At 57.2% G+C, this 27,902-nt stretch overlaps 1 protein-coding gene across 1 annotated transcript; it reads right to left on the bottom strand.

Annotated features, from left to right (window-relative positions):
• Positions 1 to 486: 486 nt before the first annotated feature.
• ASIC4 (acid sensing ion channel subunit family member 4) lies at positions 487 to 23,607 on the bottom strand. The gene is given in 10 exon segments (NM_001169099.1): positions 487 to 600; positions 836 to 940; positions 1,248 to 1,327; positions 1,409 to 1,500; positions 3,323 to 3,476; positions 5,714 to 5,770; positions 6,182 to 6,344; positions 6,531 to 6,658; positions 6,757 to 6,901; positions 23,026 to 23,607. Coding segments are annotated over 10 exon segments (1,620 nt in total).
• Positions 23,608 to 27,902: the final 4,295 nt, after the last annotated feature.

Below are 27,902 nucleotides of genomic sequence, written 5' to 3'. Positions count from 1 at the left end.
GGCAGGAAGCAGGACCAGCCCAGCACTCCTGAGACCTGGGGCTCTCCCTTTCCTGCTGACATTAGGGCTGGGACCCTGGCTGTCCCTAAATCACCCACCCGTGTAGCCCTACCCACCTTCTACATCTGTATCCCCCCACCCGGCTTTCCCTAAATATATACAAATGTACAGAGGGCTCCCCCTCCCCGGCTGGGATGAGCTCTATCCTCCCCTCCCTCTCTCCTTCCTTCCCTTCCTCTCCATGAGGGCCCATGGCCTGGTTTCCAGCCCTCCCGGGGCACCAGCCTGGGGGTAAGGGGGTGTGGACAAGAAGGACCTTTGTGCAAAGCAGCTGACATCAGGGCAGGGGAGGATAAGAGCAGGAACTGAGTCCTGGCCCTCCCAGTGAGCACCGCCCCCAGGCCTTTCCCAGGAGCAGGAGGAGAATGTGCTGGGGATCCCAGGAGGGGCCTCAGACTCCTGGATCCTTTCAGTCACAGCACCATCCTAGCAAGCGAAATCTTCAAAGAGACCTCCTGGGGGACCGTGGGGGTGGTGATGGTTGGGGAGCAGGCTGCTGGCCCCCCCACCCTCGGCATGGCCCCGGCTCGGGCAGGGACTCTGCAGGAGAAAGAAAAGAGGGAGTGGGCTAGGGAGAACTCGTGGGGGCAGGGACTCTGCCGAGAAAGAGTGGGACAGGGAGAGGTCAAGTGCTGTCCCCAGGGCTCACACCGCCAGCCTTTCCTTGTCACCTTGGGCAGAGGCTCCAGGGCCCACTCCACAGGCTGGTTCAGAAACCATGGGGGTGTCAGTCCTGGGGGGGTGTGGCTGCATGCTCTGTAGAGCTCATCCTCACCTGTTCCTTCAGCTCCTGAAGCCCCAAAGTGGAGATGCCCCCCGTGGAGGTCCGCAGGGGGGTCTTGGGACGCCTCCATACCCGCTTCAGTCGATCCCAGGACACCTTGGGGTTCAGGGTGGGGGACAGCAGTGGGCTCAGGAAATTGGTTGAGGAGAAACGTGAGCCTTACCATGCCCAGCTGCCCACAGGACTCACTGCCACAGCAAACTCCCAGTAGGACACCCTGTCCTCCTCACCTATCCCCTTCTCCTGACTCTGAGCCCTCAGGCCTGCCAGCCAGTCAGGGGACCCTGGCAGAGAACCCTGAACCTGACTTCCCAGCTAGGCCAGCTCCACCAGGCACCCCGCACTGCCCCCTTCTGCTTTGCCCATGGCTGCCACTCCCACCCTGCCTTCCCGGGGCCCTTGCCTCATAGATGTAGTCAAGGATCTCCACCAACGTGAGGATGCTGGCCCCAATGAACAAGCCCATCTGTCCCCCGAGGTCTCCTGGGAAGCAGGAGAGCAGTGTCAGAGGGAGCGGCCAGGTCGATCCACCCACACACAAGCTGAGGGGGACACCAGTCTCACCCAGCAGGGCTGACAGGCCATAGGCTGCTCGCTGCTCTATGGCTTCAGAGGTCAGGGCCTCAAAGAAGACGTCTAGGACCAGGAAGTTCTCCCTGTGGAGACAGGAAGCCGGGTATCCGTGTGGGCCTCGCTTCCTGAGAAGGCTGGCAGGGGCATCCTGGATCCAGCAGATCTTGATCAGAGACCTCTGCATGGGGAAGTCAGTGACCACCCCCTGGACTCCCCAAGGCTGTGAGGGGAGGCAGTCCCGGATGTGTGTCAGCTTCATCTTTTGAGGGGTAGCAAAGGGCCTGGGAGAGCAAAACACAACTCCTGGACCTGAAGGAAACCCTGCTCCCTCCTCTAAAACAGCCAGTGGTGTTGCCTTTGCCTCCTCCTTATGCCTCTGTGGACCCTTCAGTGACCCCTGTTGCCTGTCAGTCTACTCCACAATGCCCCTTCTCGGTGTCCTGGGCAGCCGGTGGCCTGTCCCCGGCACCTTCTTCCGCAGCCGCTGTCTTTTCTCCTTCCTCCACACAGCTGCCTATGGCTCAGGCTCCATACCACACCACTGCCCCGTGCCACACCACCCCTCTGCCCAACGTCCTCTCACTGGACACCTCTCCATCGCCTCCTCTCGCAGACCCAAACCCAGGGCCCTAAGAGGTGAGCTCACGCCTCCCCGGCTTCCCTCCCTGACTGAGGCCTGAGAATCAGTCCTACGTTATCAAACATGGGCTCATTGACACATTGTGGCATGGATTTTGTGTCGTAATCATCTGTCCCCACAGAACTCAGCACTGGGCTTGGCACCCAGACCATGCTCCGAACTGTAGACTGGCTGGAGGGGACCAGACCGAAGGCTCAGGGCAGTCCCTCCTGCCTCCCCCTGCAGGGTACTGGGTTTCTCTCCGGTCTCATCCTGTCCCTCTCCCTTAGAGAAGGGGAGAAAGACACATAAGCAAAGCACTCGGAAACATGGCATATGTGTAATGATGGAGATCTGTACGGGTGCTGGGAGCTCAGATGAAAGGTGTTTGGACCTGGAGGTGGAAACACTGAACATGACTTGAGCAATGAGTGGGGCTGCTTCGAAGAAAAGGGCTGTGGCCAGGCACGGTGGCTCACACCTATGATTTCAGCACTTTGGGAGGCCAAGGATGGTGGATCACTTGACGTCAGGAGTTCAAGACCAGCCTGGCCAACATGGTGAAACCTCATCTCTACTAAAAAGACAAAAAAATAGCTGGGTGTGGTAGTGGGTGCCTATAATCCAGGCTACTTGCGAGGCTGAGGGAGGAGAATCACTTGAACCTGGGAGGTGGAGGATGCAGTGAGCCAAGATTGTGCCACTGCACTCCAGCCTGAGTGACAGAGCAAGACTCTGTCTCAAAAAAAAAAAAAAAAAAAAAGAAGAAGAAAGAAGAAGAAGAAGAAGAAGCAGAAGCAGCAGCAGCAGCAGCAGCAGCAGCAGCAGCAGTAGCAGTAGTAGTAGTAGTAGTAGTAGTAGTAGTAAAGGGCTATGAAAGGCATTCCTGGCAGAAGACTTATCATAGAGATGCGGCCCACTCCCCACCTCCACCATGCCCAGCGCCTATTGAGGGCAGCCTCCACCACACACACACACACACACACACACACACACAGACACACATTCTCTCACACACATACCCATTCACAGATACACACAAAGTGTGCATGCACACACACATACCACACACTCACATACACATACACTCACACACCCACAGGAAACACACACATACACATGCCCCACACAGATACACACAAACATGCGTGCGCACACACGTACACACCCACATATACCCCACACACATACACACCCACACCCACAGACACACACATACACACATATGCTCACACACACGTACACACACACAGAGTCACACAGCCACCCCCCACAGACACACATACCGTATGTAGGTCTCATTGCGGTTGTACTTCCTCGCCAGGTACCGGGCTGAGCCCCTGTTGGGGATCCTGACCATGGAGATCTCTTTCCCGTAGCGCGTCAGGTTGCACGGGGTGGGGCAGAAGCACGGGCCCTCGGGGCCCCCACCCAGGGAATCTGCAACACAGAGGCAGCAGCTACAGTGGGAGTTGGAGAAGGGTGGTCCAGTGGCCCACCAGCTGCCAAGAGGAGGCCCGGGGGCTGTCCTGAAGCAGGCACACCCACACCAAGGGCCTTTACTGGCCAGCCCCGGTGCTTCCTAGAGGGGACTGGCTGCAGGTCCCCACCTGAACCAGCTTCAGACTGCTCCGGAGAGCAGGTGTAAGCAGAACCCCCCAGCACCCTCCCAACCCCCGGGACTGGGGGGGTCCTCATGGCCCAGAGGGAGAACAGAGCCCATCCACCAGAGCTAATCAACTATGTGAGGCCTCAGACACACAAGGAGGTGTGGAGAGGATGCTGGGATGCATGGATGGGTGAATGGATGGCTGGCTGGATGGATGGATGGATGGATGGATGGCAGATGGCCAGATCGATGGATGGGTGAACAGAAGAACAAATGGACCAACAAGCTTCCCAGGCTCAATGCGCTGGGCTTTCTCTGCCTGCCCCTTCAGTTCCACTCTCCACTCTTCCACCTTGCTCTGCACCCTACGAGGCTGATCTCTGCCAAATGCATCACCTCAACTCCCTTGTCCTCTGGCTTTGGGTTGAGTTTGGCCAACAGGAGGCCCTGGCAGAAACAGAAGGTGAGAGGGAAGAGATGCCAGGGTATTGCTCCTGCCTGGCTTCCTCACTGCCAGGCCGTAGGTGGCAGAGGCTGTGCTGCTCCTCCAGCCATGCTGCTGTCAGTCAGCCCTCTCCAACAGCCACAGGTCTCTCCTCCTGCAGGCCTGGTGGGGATGAAGGCTCCCCATGTTGCCAGCTCTGTGATCTCCCGCTGTGCCTTGCAGCTTCTTTACTCCTGATCACACATCTGTTCCTTCACTAAACACCTCCAATCACCCCTGTGACAGATGCAGGTGGTGTGGGGGACAGAGAGGGGCTGGATGTGTGTCTGGCTGCCCAGTGTCTCAGACCCAGCCCCAAGGCCCCAGGTGTCTGGATTACTGCAGCCAGCTTGGCCAGTCCCTGACTTTGAGTCTCCTCCCCTCCTACCCATTGTCCACACCTCATTGGACTCACCTGGCGTTCCTGCCTTGCCAGAGGCCTTTGTGGGCTTCCTAGAGCCTCCCTCCTCCATTTTTTTTTTTTTTTTTTTGAGACAGGGTAACTCCATAGCTCAGATTAGAGTGCAATGGTGTGATCCCAGCTCATTGCAGCCTGGACCTCCCAGGCTCAAGCCTATCCTCTTGCCTTAGCCTCCCAAATAGGTGGGACTATAGGTGTGCACCACCACACCCAGTTCACTTTTTTATTTTTTGCAGAGACAGGGTCTCACCATGTTACCCAGGCTGGTCTCGAACTACTGGGCTCAAGTGATCCACACAGCCTGGCCTCCCAAAGTGCTGGGTCTACAGGTGTGAGCCACTGTGCCTGGCCTCCCTCCTCCACTCTTTCCACTCCCTCCCCTGTTCTCTGCCCTGTGGCCACACAGATCTTTCAGTGCCCTGGACACAGCATGCTCTTTCTGGCCACAGGTCTTTAGTGTATGTCCCCCTTTGCACCTGGCTCTTATACAGCCATCAAGCCTCAGCTAATGTGTCCCTTCCTCTAGGAATCCTCCCTACCTTCCCAGGCTAGGGCTGCACACCCCTCCTTGGGGCCTTGCCACACACCCGAGGCTCCCCTCTCCAGGAGTTAACGGGCTGTGTGGGAATGGCTGCCCACAGCCCTGCTGGGCTATAAGCTCTCCAAGGGAAGGGCTGTTGCCCCCACTCTCACCTCCAGTACCCAGCACAGGCTGTAAAGGTCTGGAAAATGCACGAATTGATGAATGGATGGATAGATGGATGAACTGCAGATCAAGCAAGATCTGTGGACAGATGGGGTTTGCCTTACCCACACTGATAGCCAGCAATGCATTTTTCCTGAGACCAAGAGAGAAGTCATTTCACTTTCTCAAAGTGGGTGAGCTCATTGGTTGAACCAAGATGAGAAGCCCAGCCCTTCACTCCCAGTCCTGGCTTCTCTGTAACCCCCCCACCCTGCTGCCTCCACTTACCCAAGTGTCTGTACCTGCAGAGGTCTGCAGACCTCTCCCCGACCCCACTGAAGTATGGGCTAAGGCTCAACCCCCAGGAAGAACCCTCCAGGAAGAGACTGGGAGGGGAGGAGCCAAGACAGTGAGGAGAAGAGTGGACAGAGACATGAAGAGGCTGATGGAGAGGTAGGGAAGGGTAGGCAGCACGGACCCAGTGTGTGGTCGGCACACTCGATGTAGATATTTGGTGGGCAGATGGTCTCATTGCCTGAAAGGAGAGAAGATTATTCCTAGAATCTACGATCACTTCCCCTGTCCCCTACACGCCCAAATGTAAGCACATACATGCATGCACACACATATGCACACATTTGCATAAATGTGCTTGAACACCACACACACAACCCCCATAAATATGCAACCATGGATATAAATGAGCATACATGTACACAAATACTTATCAACATGCACACAGGCATCTGCATGCCAGCATTCCCACAGGCATATGTGAAACCATGTTTAAAAGTCCCAAACACACACATGCACACTCACACGGGTACAGACACACACATATGTTGTATACATGCGCCTGCCTGTGCACATGAGCAGTGCCTTGCCCCAGGAGGCTCTGGAGCCCAGCAGGGTGGCATGGAGGGCTAGCTAGGGGTGGGGTGCCCACCTGGCATGTGCACCATCCGGCAGTGGCAGCGCTGAAGCACAGCCTCCTTTTCACAGCGCAGCCGGCAGGCAGACACACTGTAGGCCGAGTAGCCCTGAAGCTCAGGCTCCCTGAGCTCACTCTCCGCGCGGCAGTTGCCCCAGGGCTGGGGCAGGTAGGTCAGCTGCAGAGGTGGGTCATGATGAGGTCATGCTCAGGAACCCCACCCGGTCCTCCAGTGCCCACAGCCCCAGCAAAGTCAATACAGCTGGCAGGCTGTGAGCTTCTAAAGGGCAGGTTTGCTCTGCATCCCCTCTGAGCCCAAAGGTGAGCCCTGTGCCCAATCCAGGGCCTGGCAGGAGGTGCTCACCCGCTGTTCCTGGCAGGACACAAAGGTCTGGAAGCCTGGGGACACCCCGAACCCCAGCTGGTGGATGTAGGGCGGCTCCTCCTGGCTGTGGATCTGCACCCGAATACCTGCCTCAAACGACGTCTCATCTGCACAGCAGAGATGGGGACCTTTGGAAACCCATCCCAGGCAGAGGGCCCAGGCCCCAGTCCCCAAGATGGCCCTTGTCCCTTTCCGGCCTGCGTACTTGTCTCCCTCCAGATGGGTAGGTACTCCTCCTGCTGGATGTCCAGCATGATCTCCAGGCCACTGCCCATGCCCCCTGCCCGGCTGGGCAGCGAGCTCCGCGGGTCCGCGTTGAAGGTGTAACACTTCCCATAGCGAGTATAGACCTGGGAGGTGGGGTGAGAGAGCAGGAGGGGAGATGAAAGGAGTGGCCAAGGCAACTCCGAAGTTCCCTGCTCCCCGCCGAGGGCCACTAGATCTGCTTGGACACTCCAGTCCCATATCCTAGCAAGCAATGTATATAGCCCAGTCTCTCCAATGAGCGCCAGCTTTTCCACTGATGGCCTCCCTTAGATGATTAAAAGGCATCTCCAACTTAACATATCAGCACATCAACACCTTCCCAAACGCTGCCTGCCCCACACCATCCTCCTCCTCCCTAGTAAACCACCCCACTATATCCATCCAGTTTCTCAAGTCGGAATTTCTAAAATCTCCCCATCCATCATCCCTGCTTCTTTTTCTTTCTTTTTTTTTTTTTTTTAGATATGGTCTTGCTCTGTTGCCCAGGCTGGTATGCAGTGGCACGATCTCGGCTCACAGCAGCCTCAACTTTCCAGGCTCAAGCCATCCTCCTGCTTCAGCCTGACAAGCAGCTGGGATTGCAAGCATATGCCACCAAGCCTAGCTAAGTTTTTTTATTTTTTATTTTATTTTTGTAGAGACAGGGTCTTGCCATGTTGCCCAGGCTGGTCTTGAACTCTTAGGCCCAAGCAATCCTTCTGCTTTTGGCTTCCCAAAGTGCTGGGATTACAAGCATAAGCCACCACATCCAGCCTCCAGGCCACTTCTGAAATATATTTAGAATCCATCCACTTTCCTTCCTTCTCCAGCAACCCCCATTTTGCCATCTCCTTCTAACTGGTCTCCCACCTTGGTCCACCCTTGCCCCTCCCTACTGGAAGCTATGGTGCCCAGTCCACGGTGCTCAGATCCAATGAAACCACTCACTGACTTACCCAACAATAGCTTCCCATTTCCCACATAACAAAGTCACGCTCCTTCCCTAACCCAAAAGTGCCCATGTGATGTGGCCCTTGCCTGCCTTTCCACCACCTCCCCCATATCTGACAAGTTCAGACACTCGGACTCCTTTCCTCCTCAGGCTTTTGTTGTTGTTGTCCCCTCTCCTGGAATGCCACTGCACACACACTCTTGGTATGGCTAGCTGCCCATCGCTGAAGCCTCAGCATGTCACACTCATACATCACACAGACACGTTCAGTGTCACCGTCCTTGCATCCACATGTCTGTTGGTTTGCCCAAAGTACTTATCAAGACCTGAGATGATCTTGTTCATCTACTTGTCTCCTGTCCATTGTCCATCTCCCTCAATGAGCGTGTATGCTGCACAGAAGCAGTGAGCCTGTCTGGTGTCCCCAGCCTCCGGCCCAGTGCGGGGCACAAGGGACACTTAATAAGCTGTCTCTGCAGCACAGAAGCCAGGCTCCCTTTTCCTCTGCGGACAGTTCTCCTGCATGGACAGCAGATGGCGCTGGCGCCCCGGAGATGGAAGCCCAGGCTCCTGCTGGGGATTTAGCTGCCGCCAGCAGCTGCGCAGCGGCAGGGGTGGAGAAGAGGCTGAGGGAGAGGCGGGTTCTAGTTCCCCCCTGCCAGGCTTCCCCAACAGAGCCGAGCCCCTGGGTCAAACCCATCACAGGCAGCACCTTCCCTGGGGGCAAGGGGTCGGCGCACTCAATCACGCTCTCCCGCTCCCCCTCCCCTCTCCTTGGGAACATTTTCCACTGGTAAAAGCTGGGAGAAATAGCAGGAAGCAGTGTGGAAGGAAAAAGAGATCCTGAATGCCTGGTTTCACAGGGGGAGTGCAGAAGGAAGAGGGGCCGGGTGGAGAGCAGCGAACCAACTGAGAGTCCTCCCGAGACCTCCTAGGGGTCCCCATCCCTGAGAACTAGACCTCCCTGCTGCGGTGCTCTGGGAGCTGCAGCCCGGATCCTTCTCTCTCCCACAGTTCTTCTACCACTCAACCACCCTGCCTCCCGTTCCCGAAACAAAAACGTGTGCACCACAAACAAAGCACCCTGAGTTTACAGAACACGGTGCCGTCTACCGCTGCCCACATCCCCTCCGTACCAGCTAGGTGTAGCTGTCCCGACTACTGCAGATGAGGACATCACAGCTCAGAGAAGTGAAGTGACATTCAAAGTCACACAGCTGGGAAGAAGGACAGGTGCACCTCATCCAGGGGTCAGGGGCAAGGCTCCAGCTGCTCCCGCAAACCATAGATTGTACCCCCACCCCAAGCCTACCCTACCTCAGGACCCAGCTCCTGCCCCAGCCCCATCCAGGTAGATGAAACAGGAATGGGCCCCAGGCCCGTCCCGTTCTCTTCTCCCATTCCCCTTTCGCTTCTGCACCGTTCCTCTTGACCTTCCTCACCCTTTCTTCTCCATATCGGCTTCCCTTCAATTCCTCACCTGTCCCCCGAGTCTTCTCCTTTCCTAACACCCCACACACACCTTTACCAGCTTCCAGGTTCAAGTTCTTGACCCCATTGGTATCACCCCTGCCCTCCTCCCTATTATGTGTCCATCTGTGGGGCAGGAGTGGGTGTCACGGACAGCTCAGGAGCGCTCAGTATGCCCCATGCAGTGTGCTAAACGCTTCACATGGTCTATCTGGATGAATCCTCACAACTACCCTGTGAGGTGGGTATTATTATCTCCCCATTCTGCAGAGAAAGAAATGGAGGCTCAGATAATTCAGCTGGTTTCCCAAGATGTTCAAGCTCAGGGCTTCTCAAATGCTATTATGCACATGAATCAGGGGGATCTTTTTAAAGTGCAGATTCTGATAGAACAGATGTGGGGAGGGGGTTGGACAAGGCTGAAAGTCCATGGACCACACTGTGAATAGAAAGGCACTAGATGAAGGGGGAGAACCCAGCAAGACAGCCCGACTCTAGACCTGTGCTCTTATCACAAGTCACTGGAGGTGGAGGAACCCTGAAGTGGGCTGGGTGCAAGATTCCTCTGTCCCATCCGGGTGCAGTGGCTCACACCTGTAATCCCAGCACTTTGGGAGACCGAGGAGGGCAGATCACTTGAGGTCAGGGGTTCGAGACCAGCCTGACCAACATGGTGAAACCACATCTCTCCTAAAAACACAAAAATTAGCTGGGCATCGTGGTGGGCACCTGTAATCCCAGCTACTCGGGAGGCTGAGGTAGGAGAATTGCTTGAACCCAGGAGGCGGAGGTTGCAGTGAGCTGAGATCACACTGTACTCTAGCCTGGACAACAGAGCGAGACTCTATCTCAAAAAAAAAAAAAGTCCAGGCCCTGGGGCTCATGCCTGTAATCCCAACACTTTGGGAGGCTGAAGCGGGTGGATCACAAGGTCAGGAGTTTGAGACTAGCCTGGCCACATGGTGAAACTCCCATCTCTACTAAAAATACAAAAATCAGCCGGGTGTGGTGGCGGGCGCCTGTAGTCCCAGCTACTCAGGAGGCTGAGGTAGGAGAATCGCAAATGGCTGAGATTGCACTGCTGCACTCCAGCCTGGGTGACAAAGCGAGACTCTGTCTCAAAAAAAAAAAGAAAAAGAAAAGAAAAACTTCCTGGTTCCTAGTGGTGTGGAAAAGGCAGATGGGAGGCATATATTAGTATTTGTAGAAATCTGAAAGTACTCAACCTCTTCCTAATTCAAACCAAGAAGATGCTGGAATCAGCTCTTGCTGACACAGCCAGTTTTGCGTATACGCTTCAGTTGAAAGGCTAAAGAAGGCATGGTCGACGTGGGGTACCCACATTATGAGCTCCTCACTCGTGTCGCTCAGCATTCAGCACCACCTTGGCGGAGCCCTGTCTGTCAGGCACCATTATGGTCTCTCTGAAGCTCAGCCTCACCCATGGGACCATGAACTCCTTGTGACCAGGAGTCCTGTTTCCCTCTTGGCATCCCCAGAGCCCAGCAAGATTTGCAGAAGGAGGTGTGAGATGGGAGGAAGGAAAGCAAACACTATCAAACATCCCCACTTTGTACCAAGTCCTGTGATAGGTGCTTTTGATCTATTTTCTCTTTTGAGTCTCCAAGAAACCCATATGAGCTAAGTATTGTTGTCCCCATTTAATGATTAGGTACCAGAAGCTCAGAGAAGGAAAGTGACTTGGCTAAGGGCACACAGCAAGTAAATGACAGCCGAGATTCATACAGAACTGAACCCTGTGTCAAAGCACAGTAGGTGCTTATAGAACACCTGGTGGGTGTTCAGTGAATGAATGACTCTTGGAGGCTTCTGACTCTCGGAGGGGCTGGGGCAGCGTCCCTACCTGGTACCTACAACAGACACACACAGACATATGCTACATGGCACCAAGCCCACCCCACACAGGGCAGAATGAATGCCTAGCTGGCGAGGGTGGTGGTTCCCTGGCACACAAACCCTCAAGGTGGCTGTGCAGAGTCAGGGTGACAAAGGGACATGGGTGGAAGTTGTCTGGGTCTCAGGGATACTCTGCAGGGAACAGACCGGCCAGACTGGCAGGAGGAGGACACTTGCACAGCCTGGGTCAGTCCTGACTGCTGGTCAGAGCGCAGTGTTGCCCAGGAGACAGTCCCTGGGCCAGGCAGGCAGGGGCGGGTGGAGCCATCAGCTTCTAAGTGGCAGACCTCTGGTGGCAGCACAGCCCACAGCTTCTTCCATGGAGACGGCACGGCAGCTCTGCCACAAGGTCCCACAGGTTGTCCACTGCTCCCTCCCCATGGACTGGCCCAGGAAGCGGGGGCACAGTATGCAAAGGAGTTGAGAGTCCAGGGTCCAGTCACAGAAAGGGGAAGGTTGTGGGCCAGGGAGTGTCCTAATGGCAGAGGGGCTATCTCCAGATCATCAGCTCTCAGTCTCTGGGCGCTGTCCTCATCTCAGACCCCCACCTCCTCCTTTGGTCTGGCCCTCCTTGTCTCTCTGCCTTAGCTCCAGGCCCACGCTGCTAGCCCTAGCGGGTGCATGTGGCTTCCCAAAGCCCCTCCCGGCCTTGGCTGACAGCTCCTAGACAGGACTATGTCTGTGCTGCACACAGACCCTCGGGTCCCCTCCCCCACCTTCCTTCTGGCCAGCCCCTGCCTGTCCTTCTCTGATCACCTCCCCTTTAGTGTTGGCCTGAACCCCGGCCCGGGTCTGTCTGCCTTGCTAGCCTCTGTTTCCTGATCTCAGTCTGTCTCTCAAGTCCTTCCCTATCCGCCTGGCCTGTCTGTCCCTGCCCCTGATTTGTTATCCACCCGGACTCTATTTCTCTGCTCCTGCCCTCTGTTGACCTGTCCCCTCCCCTTGGCCTCTTTCTCTCCCATTGGCCTGGATGCCCCCTGGCCTTTTTGTCCCTTGCCCACTGCATTCTCTATCCTATTTGCTTCTTCTCTATCCATCCCTTAGTCTGGCTGTACAGTCTCAGCCTCTTGTCTTCCTACTAGACTTTTCCCTGGGCCTGAGGCTCCCTACCCTGACCCAACACATCAGGAACCCCTCTCCAGGTGCCCTCCGCCTCCTTCTCCAGCCCCTCTCTCTCAGGATCTGCCTGAGACAGTGATGAGGGGTTGGGAGAGAGCTGTCCAGAGCTTGCTCCTCCTGAGAGCGGTGGCTTCTCTCAGCCCTCAGAGCTCCATCCATTCACACTTCCATTTCTCCAGTAAACTCTCCCTGGCTGGCTTGCTCGCATCCTCCCTCCCTCCCTTGCAGAGCCCACAGGGTTAACCGGCAATTAGCGGGGCCAGGGCTCAGAGCTATGGCGGGGAGAGGGCCCTGGGCCTCCAGGAGATAAGAAGCAGCCAGGAGCTGCCGAGGCCAGGCTAATCCCAGAGCTAATCTTCGGCCTGGGCTTTATCTCCACTGCCTTCTGGGCATCCTGCCTCTGGTCCCGGCACCTCCCCGCCCTGACATTCTTCCATGGTGTCCCTTCCCCCAAATTCTATCAGCTCTCCCCTTGATGGGGTCCACCCCATGCCTCTCACTTAGGCACTCCCAGAATGAACTCTTCTGCCCCTAGGTCCAGAGTGGGCTAGTGGAAGGGGGTGCATCTTCATCTGCTCTGGACTGTGACAAGCACCCTGGGGTGGAACAGCTCCCAGGGCCTGGCTTTATTCAGGGGTGGCACAGTATCCAGGTTCAAAGCCTTTTCCTTCCCTATCCTTTCCAGGGGCAGAGAAAGGAAGATAGCACCAACCAAAATGCCTAGGGTGTCTGCACTGCTCAGAACTTCGAGATCACTCAGTACTTCGAGGTCACTCAGTCCAATCACTCATTGTACAGAGGCAGAAACAAGCCTAGAGATGGCAAGGTTCAGATCCAAGGGCATGCATGCAGAAAACAGGGGCAGATTCAGAAGTAGACCCCAGGTTCACAGGCCAACATCACCTCCCTGGGAGTCGGCAGGTCCTAGTTTCAGCCCTAGTTCCACCACTGACAGCCTGTGTGACTTAGGTTAGTAAAGTGATTTATCAACTTCTCTGGGCCTCAGTTTCTTCATGTGTCAAGCAGAGACAGAAATCCCTGCTTATTTCACAGATTAGTTGTACATCTCAAAATAGTGGAAGTATGTGAAAGGCATTTGCAAAGTGCAGTCATATACATATACCAGTAATAAGGGTTTTGTAGAGACCAGCATGAACCAAGCTAGGGCAGAGACTGATCACTATGTGGTGCTGGAAATGGATACACAGAAGGCTCATAACATGGGGAAAGGGGCATATATTTTGTAGCCTGACAGAACAGGGTTCAAATCCAGCCTCTCCCACCAACTTTGGACAAACAACCTCGGATGTGTGATTGAACCTTGCTGAGCCTCGGTTTGCTCATCTGTAGAAGGGGAATGGTAATTCCTCCTCCTAAAGTTAGATGAGAGGATTAGAGATCAATTCAGTGATTCCTGGCAGATGCTCAAGGGAGGGGTGAGGCCCTTTGGGGAATGGAGATTCCTGCCAGGATGGTGCAGTCATTTTCATCTTGGATCCCCACTGGGCGCATCCTCACAGGGCATCAAGCACCTTGCAGGCTCTCTCTGCAATTTGGGTGTGGCTTAGAGGATGGAGCTCTGTCACAGCGAAATCGCCAGGCTCTGAGATACGCCTCTCCTACCGGATGGAAAGCCCAACCTAGTTTACATCCAGGCCTTACCCTTAGTTAAGTCTGTGGGATTCAGATTCAATCGATTACCCTCTCCGATCCTCCATTTTTCATCTGTAAAATGGGAATAACCACAGGCGCCCTTCAGAGGTGTTATGAGGAAAGACAGAATGCACGTAAATCATAGCAACCACTAACATTTACTTAGTACTTACCTCTGTGCCAGGCACAGGTCTAAGTACTTTATATTGATTAACCCCTTAATCCCCACAAAACTCCTATACTGGCGGTAGTCCTATGGTTTTCATTTTACAGACAGGGTAACGGAGGTACAGACAGGATAAGGAAACTGACAGGGCAGGCAGTCTGGGCCTGGAGTCCACCCATAGCCACCGTGTGACATACACCTGGCACACAGTACCTACAAATAGTAGACACTCAAGAACTGGTGAGTGTTCAAACAACACTTATTGTCCAGACTTGTCCAACACTATTCATTGAGCCTGTGTTCAACAGTGTCAGGCACTGTGCTTTGCACTGGACATACAACAGAGAACAAAATAGACAGCCTCTGCCCTCAAGGAGTTTGCTGTCTGGCTGCAGAGACATTCATTCATTCAGAGTACTTACGGGCCAGGCGCGGTGGCTCACACTTGTAATCCCAGCACTTTAGGAGGCCAAGGTGGGAGGATGGATTGAGCCGAAGAATTTGAGACTAACCTAGGCAGCATAGCAAGACCTCATCTCTACAAATAATAATAAATTAGCTAGGCATGGTGGCTCACACATGTAGTCCCAGCTACTCAGGAGGCTGAGGTGGGAGGATCTCTTGAGCCCGGGAGGTTGAGGCTGCAGGGAGCCCCCGTGGTGGCACCACTGCACTCCAGCTGGGCAACAGAGCGTGACCCTATCTCGAAAAGAAAAAAGAAAAACAAAAAAACAAAAAAAAACCAAAGTGCTTATGGGGCACTTACAACATAAACACCGTGAACTGCACCAGGCATGTTCACAAATCCACCAGTCACACAAATGGATAAATTATTACTAGTTGTGATCCTTGTTGTGATGGGGTGACCTAGCCAAGGCCACCAAGGTGGAACAGGAGCTCAATTTGGCTGGCAGGGTCAGGAAAAAACTTCTCTAAACAAGCCACCTGGCTCACCCAGGAGGGGCATCAGACCAGGCCACACTCAAGAAAGAGGAATACACAGCCGCCCTCAGCAGGCCTGGTTCTACACGTGCATACAGGGGCCCCCCACCTCCCCGCCTCCACTCCACTGCTACCCATGAGCTTTTCAGGGCCGCTTCCTCCCTACGGTGGATCTAGGAGGCAATGGCCGCGGTGTTTGTTCAAATGTAAATGTGTGAGCTGTGGTGGAAGGGACAGGGGAGCCCTAGGAGCCAGGGAGGGCTGGGGCTGTCGAAGAAGGCTGTGGTCCCCGGCGGGCGCCGCGCTTCCACGGGAGAGAACGGGAGGATGAAGGCCTCCGGGACCCAGGTTAACAGCCAAAACCGTTCCCCGGGCAGCGACCGCTTAGGCCTTACACCCTAGAAAGTCAATTTTTAATTGGTGAATTGGTAACTAAGTCCTTCCCTGACATTCCCGCCCCTCGATGCAAAGTTCCTCGTCGAGAGTTTTGCTTACACAGTGGAGCACACACCCACAACCAGGCGGGAGTTCAGGAGACAAGACAGAAGGAGGCGGCGGGGACGGTGGGTGGGTGGGTGTGCGCCCGCCAGGAGCCCTGGCCCCCCGCCCTCTCCCGCACACACAGTCTGGTCGCCCAGGCCTGGCCCACCCGCACCCAGAGGGCCGCACCCACCGGCTCGCGCGCCTCGCCGTCCCCCGCCTCCCTCCCGCGGGGCAGGCATCCATCACGGCGCCCGAGCGCCCTCCCTCCCATCTCCTCTGGGCTCCTTCGCTCTCCTCCCTGGGTCTGCCTCATTTGCATTCCCCCGGCTCCCGGCTCCTCAGCAAAGTGACCTCCGCACACAGCAGCGCCAGAGGCTTCCACCGCGGAGGGAGACACCGCCCCCCGCCCCCGCCGCGGCCGGAGAGGGGGCGACAGGGGCCGGGGTCCCAAGGAGATGGATGCGGAGCCGGGCCTGGCTGGCTGACCTGAAGCGGCTGAAAGGCCCGGAGCCGAGGGGCACTGAGGGACTCGGGTGCTCGGGTGGGATTTGAACCTGCGACCTCAGATCCCCAGCCAGGAGGGAGTGAGACATGGAGATTGGCACGAGGCCCGGGAGGCTGCGGCTAGAAACGGAACCCCTGCTGGGAACCCGGGGCTCCCCAACGTCCCGTTTCCTTCCCCCGTGAGCCCCCACTGGGGAGGGGCCGTCGCCCAGGGGTTCCCAGCTCTCCCGGGGGCCTGCCCAGCCCCCACCTCGCCCCCTGAGCCCGCCGAGCCGCCTCCCCTCCCCCCGTTTGGTATTTACACCTTCCACACATTTGTAAGCTATTATCCTGTCCACGCTTAGTCACCGCTGAGCCAAGCGCCACGGATTTAGCTCCTTTAATCTTTCCTCCTAAATCAATCCTCCATTTCCCCTTAATCATCCCGTGGCTCCTCTCTGAACTCTTGCTGCCGCCTCGGCTGCTGCAGCCCGTGCCTATCTCTCTGGAACTGCTCCCCCTCCAACCCAACACCCACGGGTGTCCCAAGGGCATGGTGAGCATCTGAGGGGTGGGTTGGATTTCCAGCGCTGCCAGCCCCAGACTAGGAGCCAGGGGAAGAAGTGCAGACCCCTGCCCATCTCTTCCTGGAAAACACACCACTGAACCTTCCCATCTCCACTCTCAGGGTCTCTGGCCCTCTGTCCTCCTCCTGCCTTCCCACCCTCACTCATCCTTCTGAAGACCCTAAGTCTCCACCATGATTTGCAAAAAATCAAAAAACAAACAAACGTGGCAGATCTTCTCTCCTTGGCCCTCCTGCCCCCAGTGCTGGCCGTTCCCACCTCCTCTTCCCAGGTGCTCAAAGGAGGTGGGCTGCAGGGCCAGCCTGGAAGGGCAGGGAACACTTATAACTCAGCAGCCTGAGGCCGGCCTCTGTTCCCTCCTCCAGAGTGGCCGTCCATGTCTCCTGGACCACCTCAGGCTCTACCACCTTCACTTCCTCCCACCTCCCCATGGGACCCACTGACTCAGGGACTCAGTAGCTTGGGTCTTGACATTCCAATGCTCCCTGTAGTGCTCCCTGGGTGCCCCTGCCTCTCCATTCCTGATCCTTCCTGCCCCCTGCCTGGACCTAGCAGAGGCAGCCCTGCCGCCAGCCACAAGAGGGAGCAGATTCCTCCCAAGAAGCAGAAGGGCAGGGGTGGGGGTCCAGGAAGGAGTGGGGCAGGGGAGACAGAGAGAGGATCAGAGGGGGACAGGACGTGGGGCCATTTCTTCAAACGCTAATCAGCATCTTCCGGCAGTGTCTGAGAAGCTGAGCTGATAATGAGCCCAGTTCGGGGCTGATTCCTGATTAATGAAGAGGCCACGGGGCTGCTGAGTGGGGCTGGGTGGGGCATGTCCCTCACGGTCCTCCCACTGCCCTTGAAGACCAGCCCTCTGAGACAGTAACAGTCCCTGCCCTTCCCTGCCGGGCCACACCACTTACATCCCTTCCAACCACTCCACTGCCCAAACAGGCAGGCTGACCGCACCCCTCCAGGAGGGTCTGAGCCGCAGCTGGTGTGGGGTGGAAGGTGGAGAGGGTGGGTGCAATCTGAGGGGTTGGCAGCCCTCAGTATTTTTTAAATCAGTTACTGTTCTGTTAAAATAATCACGATTTGAAGCTGCTTTTGACACACTGGAAGACCCAGCCATCCTGGGCTCCTCACACAGGGCAACAGTTAGCTGGGGCTGAGGAGCAGCTGCGTCCTTCAAGACTAAGTGGTCTTCAGTTCTCCTCAGACCCCACCCTTCCCTACTGTATCCCCCCACCCCAACCTGACCTGCCTGGCTCCTGAGGGCAGCATCCGCCCTGAACCAGATGTTGAACTAAATGTGCTTAAGGCTCATGCTTCAGGAGAAGCTGGGACCACGGGGAATAGAGGGCTGGACAGGCTGGGGGAGTCAGAGGGACGCCTGTGCAGCAGATTAGAGGCTTGGACCCACCTCAGTGGACACCCCCTCCCTTCCACAGCCAACGGGGCAAGGGGCAGCCCTTGGAACCTCCAACCCAGTGGCAAAGGTGTGGAGTTGGGATGGAGTGTGGAGTAGCTCCTCCCAGGGCCAAGGGCAGGGGGTGGAAGGCAGAGACTGTCAGTATTGGCCTGACCACACGCTGGGAGGAGAAGGGGCTAAGGAGGTCGCTGGGACAGAAGGAGTGGATGCTGAGCAGCCCGAAACTGGATCCTGTGACAGCCAGAGAGAGAGAGAGAGAGGGCTTTCATGCTGTTCTGTGCCTCAGAGCTGTCCTGGCTGGTGGTTGGGTGGGGCAGGGAGAAGAGAGGAGGGCAGGGAGGGGGACTGCCCAGCTGGAAGAGGCCTTGTCTAATTGTGCCTGATTAGTAGAGAGGAAGAGAACAGGGCGAGTGATTAATAGTCACGGCAGTCACCAGCGTGTGGGGAAGGAGGGTCGGGAGGGGGAGGGAGACCGGAGAGCCCAGAGGGGATGGAGATAGTGAGGCACCCACAGGGCCCCAGGCTCCTAGCCTCCAGGGGCTGCCTGGACCCTTGAGGACCCTGAGGAGAGGGGCTGGCTCCTACCCATGCCTCCACAGGGCTTCTCCACCTCCCCTAGCCTCAAATTTCCAGACAGTAACATGGAAAAGACCAAGGTCATGTCCTGCACCTGGGAAGAAAGGCACCTTTGCTCACATGGTGTTTCCAGACACCCCACTGCCCCCAGCCCCCAGACACAGACCCTATCCTCAGCTCCATCTGAGATCGCAGCCCACAGAGTAGACGGCATGACTTCAAATCACAGCTGGCAGCTACCCCCTATATTCTGTGGTCCCAGTTGTAATCCCAGCCCTGCCCTACCCAGACAGTCTCATTCCTAGGGCCATTCAGAGCTGTGCTGTCCAGCGTGGCAGCCTATAGCCACGTGTGGCTCTTTGAATTAAAAATTCATTTTCTCTGTTGCACTAATCACATTTCAAGTGCTCAACGGCCACATGTGGCTAGTGACTACCATGTTGTACAAGCACAGGTGCACAGCGCGTCCATCACCACAGAATGTTCTATTGGCCAGCATGATCTAGACAGTGTGTGCACACTTCTGCACCTATGCACACGTGCATGCATATTTTGGAGGGCTGAATAGAATGGGAATGCTAGAACAGGGCAGAGGAGGGTGTGGGCCACAGGGTCAAAAGCGGGGGGATGACTAGGTAATGGAGAGTAATGAAGATGCCAGTACATGGGTCGGAAACCAGTAGGTGGTGCTGAGAACAGTCAGGTTAAAGATAGCCAGGAGTTGGGGTGGCGGCATTTATAACAGCTGACGCTTACACAGTGTATACGATGTGTGTGCCAGGTAGTGTGCTATAAGCTCTTTAGGAGCATCTCTTTAATCCTCACAGCAACCCCCAATTTTTAGGTTCTAATATCCTATTTAAAGAATACACAAACTGATGCTCACGAAGCTTTTTGGCTTCCCCACGGCCACACAGCTAAATGGGTGGAGCCGAGGTTCGAATCCTGTGGTCCCCAGGTGAGAGGAGATGCGGAATTTTAGAGCCACTCTTGCATTTTACAGCTCAAGAAATGAAGCCTCGGGAGAAAGAGTGATTTCTGCCTTTTAGTAAGAGGGCAGGCTGAGAGCAGGCCGCAGTGGGGAAGGTAGAACTGGGGCTTGGAGGAAGGGGGTGTGGGTAGCAGATGGTGGCAGGAATCAGGGAGGAAGGGAGAGCTGTCTACAAGGCTGGGGGTGGGGGACATACAGGTGGTAGAATGGGTAGGAGTGAGATGGTATGAGACTGAGTGAGGAGGGGAGGGAGAAGAAGAGAGGAGCAGAGATAACTAGCTGGAGCTAGCCATGGTGCAGAGCACTGCCTCCCAGAGCCCTCTCCTCTCTCCCCTCTTCCCTCTTCTCCTCTCCAAACTGTGCCCAGCCTGCCTCATCCCCTAGGTCTTCCCAGCTCTCCTCCACCCAGAATGGCCTCTCCCTCTCTGAACTCAGCCTCTTACTACCCATGCACCTCGTCTGGCAATTGATCCTGGCACCTTATGACACCACTTGCATGGCTGATTAACTCTTGCATGGTTGCTTAAGCTTCTGAGTATCCCTGTCCCCACTCTACCATGAGACTATAGGCTGCTTGAGGACAGGGACTGGGGACAGGGTTTCCCATCTTTGCTGTCCTCCACAGCTCTGAGCAGGGAGTCCAACACATAGTAGGCATGCAGAACTCCATGTTGATTGACTGACTGATTGGGAATGCATCAAGGGATATTAGGGAGCGTGGGGGGAGAGCGATTGCAGTGGTAACAGAAGCAAGAGCAGCAGCAGAGGGGACTGGGGGAGGGCACATTACCCGGAGTAAAAATAGGCTGGAAAATGTGACATTTATTAACTTGGATTCCGGAGGAAAGGTCACAGCAGAGTGGGGAGTGGGAAGGAAGAAACAGGGAAAGCAACAGAAAACACTAACAGCCCCTTGGTGAAGCCTGTCCCTGTCTCTGACCATCTCACCACTCATACCCTGGCAGGCTCCCCACCAACCAGCTCACATAGCCATCTCCCCACCATAGACCCCAAATCCCCATCATTGACTCCAGGTCCTCACCACAGAGCTGATTATGGACCTCATGTCCTTTTTGGAGATCCCATATCTTCATCTCCTTCCCCCTTCTCCAGCCTTTCCCCTGTAATACACCCCATCTTCCCCACTGCCATGGATCATGGGCCCCCAGCCCAACCTGTAATTCCAGACCCTGGTGAATCTGCAGCAGACTCAGCCCTTGAATGCCAGACCCAAGAGAGAGTTACGCTCAGTAGACAGGGGATGCAGTGTGTGCAGAAGGGTAGGAGGCTGGGCTGGAGACAGGGGAAATGGAAATCCCAAAGGGGAATTCCTGTCCCCCAGTGGTTGCTATGCCCTCTACCCCTCACTGTCCTGCACCAGGGCCAGAACCTCAGCCCACAGACTTCTACCATCCTCCTCTCTCCAGCCCCAGGGCACCAGAGGGCCTGTGGGAAATCCACCCACACTCCTCCGGGCCATCCCCAGGATTCCGGGGACTCACCAGCCTTGATCAGGGGATCCCTGTTCCTGTATCCTCCAGGCACCGCCTCCTAGCCTGGAGACCAAGCAGAGCCCTCTGCCTTCCTCCCCTTACTTCCTAACCCCCGCCAGCTCTTCCTCTCCTTTCCTCCCACCGAGGTCTCATCACCCTTCCCCTTTCCTGCCCACCCCCAGCTCCCGCTCAGGGACACAAAGACCCCATTGATTTCTGCCCCAACAGCACCTGCTGAGCCTGAGCTCTGCCCAGCCCCCAGTACGGACTGGTGAGGATTGAGGACAGCAGAGTCCTGTGGATCCCAAAGGCCACACTCACCCTCCATACCCCATATCCTCCTCCTCGGGGACTCTACCAACCCTGGCTTTGGGGAGCAGTGATTTTCCCTAGGAGAGGGGGTGTACAGCCGGACAACAGGCCAATACCCCTGACTCTTCTCCCTGCACAATGCTTCCCCTCCTGTCCCTCGGTTTCTACCTAACTCCCCTGCCCAATGGCAGGAGGCCCCAGACACTGCAGACATGGTGGGGGCCAGGAACCTTGTTGGCTGGAGCATGTTTCCTGGCGATCCTGAGGCAGCGGGTGAGTGAGAACCTGGTGAGGGTCCCTATCACTGGGGCTGGCTGCTGGAGGCTGGGCCGGAGTGGGCACCATGTTGACGCCAAACATTTGCATATGCACTGGGCAGCGGTAACAAGGATGAAACATACACGCACACAGACACACAACGCTGGGAGCAAACTGTGGACTGGGGACAAGCATCTCGAGCACCATGAATACTAGATACCCTGTGACTATGGGTGAATGGAGCCCTGACAGACAGGCGGCGTACAAGACACGCCCACCCCCCTCACATACCTGACTGTGGGAGGCGTGCATGGGAGAGCAGCCCAAGCTCACACCCCTCTCCTGGAGAGGGTGCGTGTGTTTGTGCTCACACATAGGTGAGAGATGGCGCCAGCAGTCTCCAAATGGGGAGCAGCAGTTGGGATAGATGGGGGGGGTGTCATGAGAAGGGATGGCATCCACAGTGGGACCCTGTGCTTGGCAGCTAAGCGAGAGCTGGGAGCTAGAAATGGAGATGAGTAGCTCTCTGGGTGTGGGTGTGCAGGTGTGCATGTGAGTGTAGTGACAGGGACAGTGAGTGTGTGTGAGCGAGGGAGTGTGCAGGAAACTGTGTCCCCCAGCAGTGTGTGTGTGTGTGTGCGTGCATGTGTGCATGCACCCATGCTGGGGCAGCAGTGAGGGTGAGTTATGCACATAAGAGTGAACCAGTGATTCCCAGTGTAAGAGCCAGATCTGGGCATGGGAGCCTCTATAACAGGAGACAGAGGAGGACTGGCCCTCGGGAGGGCTGGAGGGCAGAATGAAAGAGGGATGTGTGAGGGAGTCTGTGAGGCGGGCATGTGAGAGACACAGAGATCCAGAAGAGACACTGGCACCTAGTGTCCTGAAGACGGGCTCTCTGCAGCCTGCCCACCAGGCCAGCTCCCCAGGAGGCCGCCTGGGGTCCTTCCCTAGATGGAGCCCCCGAAACCTCCCCTCCCCATCTCCTTCGTTTGGTGGGAAGAATCCAGTAGCCTCGGAAGAAAAAGGGAGCAAGAGAAAAGTGGGAGTCAGTTGGTCTGGCCTTGGGATGGTATGTCCCTTCCCTGCAAGCCAGCCAGCTCCAGGACACCTGGGCCCACCCCAGGAACCCCCACCCCAACTCCCAGACCTGGGCACTGCAGCAGCAGCAAGAAGAGTGCTACAAGAAGAGTAGCAGCAGGCGCCCCAGGGTAAGCCCTATGAGCGGCCACTGCTCCATGGCTGGGAAACCAGAGGGAGATGCCAGGCTTGGAGAGACACGAGGCCAGCCTCTGGTGGTGGAAGGAAGGGAAGCCCTGTTGAGGATGCCCCTGCACACCACTGCCACCACTCCTTCCCGCTCCCCAGCCTCCAGCCACCCCAGGCCAGGCAGCCCAGCTGGCAGAACTCACCACAGAGAAGTTGCTGGCGGAGCAGTGATGCCCACTGAAGTTGCAGCTCTTGAGCATGTCGGCGAGCTGGTGGCCAGTGCGGTTGAGGATGTCTACCATGTCAGGCTCCGGGTAGCGCAGGCCAGCAGCACGGTGCCCATCCCGGTCTTTGGGGGGCAGCCCTGTCAGATTGGCCAGGTGGAAGATGTCGGCATCGCTGAGTGCCGAATGCCGGAAGCGGTTGATATTGCAGAGGGTGACAGCCGGGAAGCCCGCCACTGGGGCTGGGGCAGCGGGGTCCATGGCCACCAGGTGAGGCCGGGTCAGGTAGCCCCGGGCCAGGCCAGCCGCCTGGTACAGGAAGGCAGCCAGCGAGGTGAGTAGGGCCAGTGCCCACAGGGTTCTGCGCAGTCTGTGGGGGCCTGGACCACAGGCCCGGCCCAGTCCATGCAGGGTGCTGGTGCTGGCAAAGGTGGCCAGGTCCCGGGGGGCTGCTGCCCCCCGAGCAGCCCCGAGGAGGCTCTGCTCATCCCCTGCCTCCTTCTCCTTGGGTTTCGCATCCTCCTCAGCAAATTTGATTTTGCACACAATCTCGATCGGCATCTGTCCCCGGCTGCTGGGACTGGCCAGAGCCTCCCTGCCCTGTCCCTCCCTAGCCAGCAGCCCTGGTGCCCTCCCGAGTGGCAGTAGTGGCAGCGGCTGCTCTTCTAAACTCAGGGCAAGCGGGAGGAGGACAGGGACAGGGTGGGGGCCCGAGGTGGGGGAGTCACTCCCACTCCCAGCAGCTCCGCAGCCCTGGTGCTGCCTCTGCCGCTGCTGCCTCTGCTGCCGCTTGTCTCTCTCCTCGATCGTCTCCTTGTGGCTTCCCTTATCAGCACCAGCACAGCTGTCAGCCCCTGCGTGTGTCCCTGCGAGCGAGCGAGAGAGTGAGCGAGGGAGCGAGCGCTGCTCCGCCACGCCGCGCAGCCCCAGCCGCTCCACTCAGCATGTGCTCCGGAGCCCACCCCGTGCTTAATAATTCAGGACATGTCAACAGCGTTTCACCGGCAGCACGGGCGTCAGGAGCCAGGCCAGGGGAGGGGGTAGTCCCCAGCCCAGGACAGAGATCCCGAGACTGGGGCTATCCCCCAAACTCCTGCTGCACCCTAGCCGCTCACTGGGTCCCCAGATCTCCCCACTCCCTGGCCACCCAGGGAAGGGTGCTGTGCCCAGGGTCCTCAGCTCATTCTTTGCCACTTTCCTGGCCCACACCCCATGAAGGGTCAGCCAACTCTATCCCCCCACCTCCTGGCCTCCGAGACTCCTGACTCCAGCACCCAGTCACCACCTGATCCCACTACCCGACTCACAGCAGCTTCCAGAAACTCCTTGAGAGAGCCACTTGTTTGAATGAGGGAGGGGAGGGGGGCAGAGGAGGGCAGGCTAGACAGACCAGGGGACAACTGTGACTCCAAGATTCTCAGCTTCCCTGGAGCTTTGCTCCTGATTTCAACACCCACCAGCCCCTGCCCCTTCTGGGAAGCTGGCTACCCTCACCCTCATTTTGCCCCCAACCCCAATCTCAGTCATTTATATGTCTGGGACAGAGAGAACCCTGGCCAGCTTGCATATCTGTGGCCACTTTGCTTCCCCAAATGTTCCCCAAATCGCTTGCCACACACACACAATCAGGCTTCAGGGGAGGGGTGTTGGGTAAGCAAGCCAGGGAGCAAAGGGGAGGTATGTTTTGGGGGTGCTCTATATGTAGGGGGACAGGGCATGCAATGAAGGGAGAGGAAGAGCCCCGGGGGGGGCATGGAAGGGAGCAGGAAGATGTGCTGGGTGTCAATGGGAGCAAATGCTCTCTCCTAAGTAAACGGGTTTGAGGGGTGCCTGGCAGAGTGGGGCAGGAGAGCCCTAACGGGTCTGCTGTGTTCTTGTGGAGGGGAACAGCCATGTGGGCCATCATCATAGGCGGGGGTGGGAGCCTCAGTTGACTGGCCAGTAGGGGATGCATCCGTGCCCCCAGGGTAGGGGTGGCAAGAATCAGTGCTTGTGCTCTGGGTCCCCATGTGAGAGCATGTGCCCTCACAGGGGAGGAAAGGGGGGCTGATTAATCCGGGCGCTAATGAGCAGCAGGGAGAGGAAGCATGGACGGGCGGGGGGAGGTGGCTCCATCGATCCAAGCCGCGGAACCAGCAGCTGAAAAAAAAGTGAGAAGGGAATCGATCTGAGGGAAACGGCAGCTGCTGGGGATTAGAGCCCGAGGTCCACCCGCGGCCCAACGGCCACCCCGCCCCCTGCGTCAGGCCTGGCCCTGCAGCCTCTGCCTGGCCCCAGGGGAGGGGTCCAGGGATGGCTCCCTTGGCGGCCAGGAGCCACTTTGCCCACCCTGGCTGCAAGGCCAGGTCAGGCCCCATCAGGGTCACCCCAGCATGGAGCCTGCCCACACACCCAGCCCTGGCCACGCACGGTGCCCTGCCTAGGTTGTCCCTAGCCTTTAGGCAAAGTGGCTTCCCCAGGGACCCCACAGCTGGGCTTCCCCACAAGCCTCCGATGAGTCTGGGTCAGCTGGTTCCCCAAGCTGGGAAGATAAAACCCCTGGGGCAGGGTGCTGCATCTGGCTGGGACATAGTGTCCCAGAAGGGAAAGTGGGATTGGCATTGGACGAAGCCGCTGAGTTAGCACTGAAAGTGGCCAAGTGACCACAGACAGCCCCCTCTCTCTGTCCCATGCCCAGGCAGCCCCCTCCTATGCTCTCCCCTTTCTGGTAGACTTCCAGACCTTTCCAGAGCTCCCCCGCACTGTTCCTCCCCATCCTTCTCTCTCTTCCCCTTTCTCCTAATATTGATTTTTCTTTACTGTTTTTTTTTTAAAGGTGACTTAATTGCTTTTTAAGGTTACTTCAGTCTGGGGCCCTGCCAAGAAAGCGGGGAACTGCCCCCCAAACTCTCCCCAGCACTTGTTACTACCCGGAAGTGCATACGTGTCTCTGAATTCCCCCACCATCCATTGAGATCTTGGGGTCACACTTCTCCGACAACATACTGGCCTCCACCATGAGACAAATCACACCCTCCTTCCTCCTGAGGGATGGCAGGATGCCTTCAACCTCTATAAGGAAATAAATCGGGTGGTAACTGGGTATAAGGGGCATGTGGGGGGTGCTGTGAGGGGAGCTCCAGGCTGCCAGGAAGTGGAGCAGCAATTAGCTGCATGCACACCCCCACCACTGCCCCACAGCCAGCTGTCTCCAATTGTCCCCAAGCCCCCAGCTCCAGTCTCCCAGATCTCCAGGAATCTGGTGATGTTCTGGGGGAGTGCCCCCATCCTTCCAGCTCATCTCTTGACCTTTCCCTTTACTTCTCACCAGGCCCTCTGGCCCCCTCCCTGTCTCTCTATACCCCCTTCGCCTCTGGCCCCGTCCCCTCTCTCCTCCCTCTCCCCGCTTCCCTGCCTGCCTCCCTCTCTGCCCGGCTGCAGTTGGGTGATAATCTCCCTCATTTAGCCTCCCGGCTGCTTCCCCGGCTCATTGCCCAGCTGGTCCCTGGGGCCCGGCCCAGCTTCTTCCCCACCCCCACCCCAGCCCTGCGCCCAAGCTCCCCCACCCCTCCCTGCTTCCCCCACCCACTCCCGGGGGACCAGCTGCCCCTTGCAGTGAGGCATCAGGGACAAGTGTGGCTGGCCAGGCCCTTAGCTGGGTGTGAGCAAAGGGGGCGGGGCTGTTAGGGACCCTGGACTGGGAGTGCGGGGGAGCTGGGTGTTGCGGGGTCAGAATGTGAAGCCTCATCCCAGGTTCCTCTGCTCTCCGGTTGTCCCCATTCCTCAGATTTATTCCCAGTCCAGTTCACCCGCCTCTGCCCCCCAGGGGATGAGCTTCCTGACAGTGAGAATGAGTGGTAGTTGGACTGGGATGAGGTTTGGTAACGGGGCCAGGTGGGGGGCGCGTGCAGAGCGGGAGAGAGACAGGGAGAGCACTGGGTTTCTGGCTCAAGGTTCCTGGGAGGAAGCATGGAGATTTTGTTTGGGCAAAATGCCCCAAAGGCAGACCCAGAGACCTCCCAGGATCCAACTTGGGGGGTTCCAAGGGCGCTTTCTCAAAGCACAGGAACCCCCAAACTGATACCCAGATTCCTTGCCTGGCTGGCCCCATTCATAAATGCTATGACCCCCCGAATTCCTAGACAGCATTCTCCTAAAGGTGCCCAGCCTCCCCCTGCACGCAGAGGACACCCTCCCCAGCCCAGACACCTGGCCCTGGTGCGGACCAAGTGGTGAGCCAGTGTGGGACAGATGTGGGCGGGAAGGGACCAGGAATGGGGGGCTGGGGCCGGGGCTGGGCCAGGCCTGGCTGGTGAGCACACAGCGGTGACAAACGGGCTGTGCGGGGGCCGAGGGGCGGGGGGCGGACGGCGGCTGATTTATCTGGGTTATTTATGCCGTGGACGAGGCAGGAGAAGCGGTTAATGAGAGTCCCAGCGAAGGGGGGTGGGGAGGCCCGAACGTGATCTGAGGCGACTGAAGAGGGTTAGCGTCCCAACACCAGGCCCTGCCCCCACTGTCCGCCAGTACTCCCTGCACCCCCACCCCATCTTCCTAGGGCCAGCCCAGCCCAGCACCTTCTCCCAAGTCTCATACCAACACTTCCCATCTCCTTTCAGGTACTCCCAAGCCGAGGCAACGGGTCCCTGGGACTATAAGGACACCAGGTCCAAGACCAGATGGGGGCATCAGGAGGAAGTGGGGAAGACACCAGGAAAGGGAGGGCAGGAAGATGAAAAATCCTGGCTGGCCAGAAACTAACAAAGTCCGTGGGGCCTGCAGGGGAGGGCTGGGATGGACACAGCCATCGTGGGAGTGGGTGTGCAGCTGACAGCAAAGGGCATGGGGTAGAGAGGCGGTGTCAGCCAGTAGCCACA

Source organism: Papio anubis, chromosome 10, assembly GCF_008728515.1.
Source record: "Papio anubis isolate 15944 chromosome 10, Panubis1.0, whole genome shotgun sequence".
Classification (NCBI taxonomy): domain Eukaryota; kingdom Metazoa; phylum Chordata; class Mammalia; order Primates; family Cercopithecidae; genus Papio; species Papio anubis.
This window is presented reverse-complemented; position numbering and strand designations above follow the sequence as displayed.